General features: G+C 33.0%; 1 protein-coding gene across 1 annotated transcript; it reads right to left on the bottom strand.

Moving 5' to 3' along the window:
• Positions 1–206: 206 nt before the first annotated feature.
• LOC146928835 (NAC domain-containing protein 40-like) lies at positions 207–2,271 on the bottom strand. Its single transcript, XM_085701011.1, has 3 exons — positions 1,753–2,271; positions 1,428–1,646; positions 207–567 (listed from the first exon to the last, which is right to left on the bottom strand). The coding sequence occupies exons 1-2, from the start codon at positions 2,158–2,160 to the stop codon at positions 1,428–1,430; spliced, it is 627 nt and encodes a 208-aa protein (XP_085557137.1). The 5' UTR covers positions 2,161–2,271; the 3' UTR covers positions 207–567.
• Between the last annotated feature and the right edge of the window lie 601 nt (positions 2,272–2,872).

The following is a 2,872-nucleotide window of genomic DNA, read 5'->3' as shown; positions in this document are numbered from 1 at the left end:
GTTTGGTTCGGATTTGATTTTAAAAGTCAACCAAACCAAACCGCATACTTATTTAATCTTGTGGTTCGGACAAAACCGAACCAAACCGCACCGCGAACACCCCTAGTTGAAATAACCAACTCCAATATCAAAGTATAACTCAATTTCTCTCGTGAAAAATTGACTTTCATAAGGCATTGAACAAAAATTTGCACGCCCAAAACAAAGAAGAAAAATGCCGAATAATTTCTTAAATACGACTCAAGAGTTTAACATGCAAAGATCTTATAATAACTACCTTATTATTATTGAGGCGTGAACATTCCATGATAATTGCCTCAACCACATCAGAAAATAAGTTCTATCAACTGAGTTCTAAGAGGGTCATCAGACCATTCTAAATACAAATGTTTAAGGGATAAATACTCCCAAGAGCAGGACTAGACACAAGTGTCTTAAAAACCAATAAATTTAAATAAGATCAGAAATTTAAATAAAATCTTCATCCATAATTGCAAGCTTAAGTTGCTCCGGCGTCATAGCTTCCATGTGGGACACAACATAGTCAAGAAATTCAGTATAACTCGCCTGATAAACATCAATATCAAACAAAGAAATTCAATATTTTAGCAACACTCTCTTTTCTCCACCATAAAATTACATGAAAAAATGCTTTGTCAAAAAGTGATGATGATATTAATAATAATAATGAATTTAATACCACAAAAAAAAATACCACAAAAAACTTAAAGAAAAATAAAAAGGACATGTTTCGAGGAATCTGGTTAGAATAGCTATGTTAACTATTAATTTGTTACATGTTTTGAGGATCATCACTTAATTTCTACACACAGAAAAGAAAATAATCATATGCAGAGTGATACATTCAATAAAATTGATAAAAAAAAATAAAAATACCATCACATGAATCAATTGAGTTTGTAAAGAGGATCAACAACATTAACTGGTTAACTGCCAATATTGACTTCCGTAATTAAACATATTTTTTGATACAATTGTGGATGTAGAATTCGGTAATTGGCAACTGCAAAACATAAATAATCCAAACGCAATGGAGCTATTTGGATTCAAACATCTACCACAAAAACTACCAATACATAAAGGTTTTGAATAACAACAAATATGGCTAATGCAGCTTCACTTTTGATCATTATTATTTGCAATATCAATGATTTTCATGCAATAGCCACAATTAGTGTGAGATTTAAAAGTTGGTCATACATACATGAAAATTATTGATATTGTGGCTCACATATGATGGAGGTATTTTATCAAAACTTATGTCCAATAGAAAGTGAAATACATATACATAAACAAAAACAGACAAAAAACAATTTTGAATTTTGATTTCAAACAAATTTAAGCATTGTAAAATTTTTGCCGATGACAAAATTGATATCGAGAGATCAAAATGAAATATATTTTACCTAAGGAGTGGCTTGAGTAGCCATGGAATGCGATGCATAGCCTTGCTCAGCACTAGAACTAGCCCCAGCCCCCTTAAGTTGCTGAGTTCCTTCATTCGCCTTGTCATCGAAGTCGTCATCAGCATAATCACCTTCATCGACATCAGAAAAGGCTCCAAATTCAGAGTCCAGATCCATCCCTCTAGGGCAGTCAAAAACGCGGCAAACAACAAAAGGAGCCTGCATAATTATTTATATTTAAAAAAAGTTTGTCGTTACCAATACATAAATTAATCATCGATGAAATAATGAACATATGGAAACTTAGTTTTCCCAAATGACATACCTGAGGGTTGTTAACCTGAGTGTACTCGTACATAGTCCAGCTAGTTTTGATCGCGTTCTGAGGGGAATTTCCTATATAGAACATAAAAAGAGACTTCTTTCCCACAACCACGTTATCAACTCCACAAATGTCTCGAACAACTCCCTTACGCATCCAAAACCCAATCTTACAATGCCTCCTCTGCTCATCAACTTTGGCTGTGAAGCAGTAAAATTCCCTTGGGTGACGGAAGAAAAATGATGGACTAAGAGGCAATTCTAATGGATCATACTGGTATAAGTTCAGCTCCTTAATCAGGTCAGAACCATTGAAATTCTGAACCTCTTCATTGTTTTTGTTGGCAAGGTAGTAGCTAACAAGGAGCTCATCTGAAGGGGCGAAGCCAACACCAGGTGGAAGGAATTCCATTCCAGCTGAAAGGAAAGAGAAAACTGGAGAGGTTTTAGGTTTAAGGGTTTTTGAGAGAATAGTGCAAATGGTGAAAAATGAGAGAGCGTGGCTCTGTTTTTATAATTGAAAATCTGCAAGAAAGGAAATCTTGTCCCATAAGCTTCATATGAGGGACATGGCGTTTTCTAATTCGCCATGATGACAAATTTTTCATTTCGCGGGTTTTTTTTAATCCAATTTAGGATAAACCATCATGCGCCATACGGTTGCACAACTTGCTGTAAAATCCCCTTTGACCAAATCCTTTTTGGGATTAAAATTCATTTTTTTGGTATAATTGTTTTACCCGTATCCTTTTTGGTATTATTTTTTTACACATTCCTTTATGGGATAAATTTTTTTTTTTTTGGTATAATTGTTTTACCCATATCCTTTTTGTGATATTTTCTATTTTCTTACACATTCTATTTTGAGGATAAATTATTATTTTTTGGTATAATTCTTTTACTCGTATCCTTTTTGGGATATTTTTTTGACACATTCCTTTTTGGAATAAAAAAAAAAATCATCTTTTTGTTTTTGGTATAATTGTTTTACCCTAACCTTTTTGGGATATTTTCTTTTTTTTTTACACCTTCCTTTTCGGGATAAAAATTCATCTTTTTTTGGTATAAGTTACTTTTGAAATAAGGATAAAAATTCATTTCGCCTAAAAAAGTTCATCTTTAAC

Source organism: Medicago sativa, chromosome 4 (assembly GCF_051527215.1).
Source record: "Medicago sativa cultivar Bolivia chromosome 4, Bolivia_mono, whole genome shotgun sequence".
Lineage (NCBI taxonomy): Eukaryota > Viridiplantae > Streptophyta > Magnoliopsida > Fabales > Fabaceae > Medicago > Medicago sativa.
The sequence above is the reverse complement of the archived record's forward strand: the minus strand, read 5'-3'. Positions and strand labels throughout refer to the sequence as shown.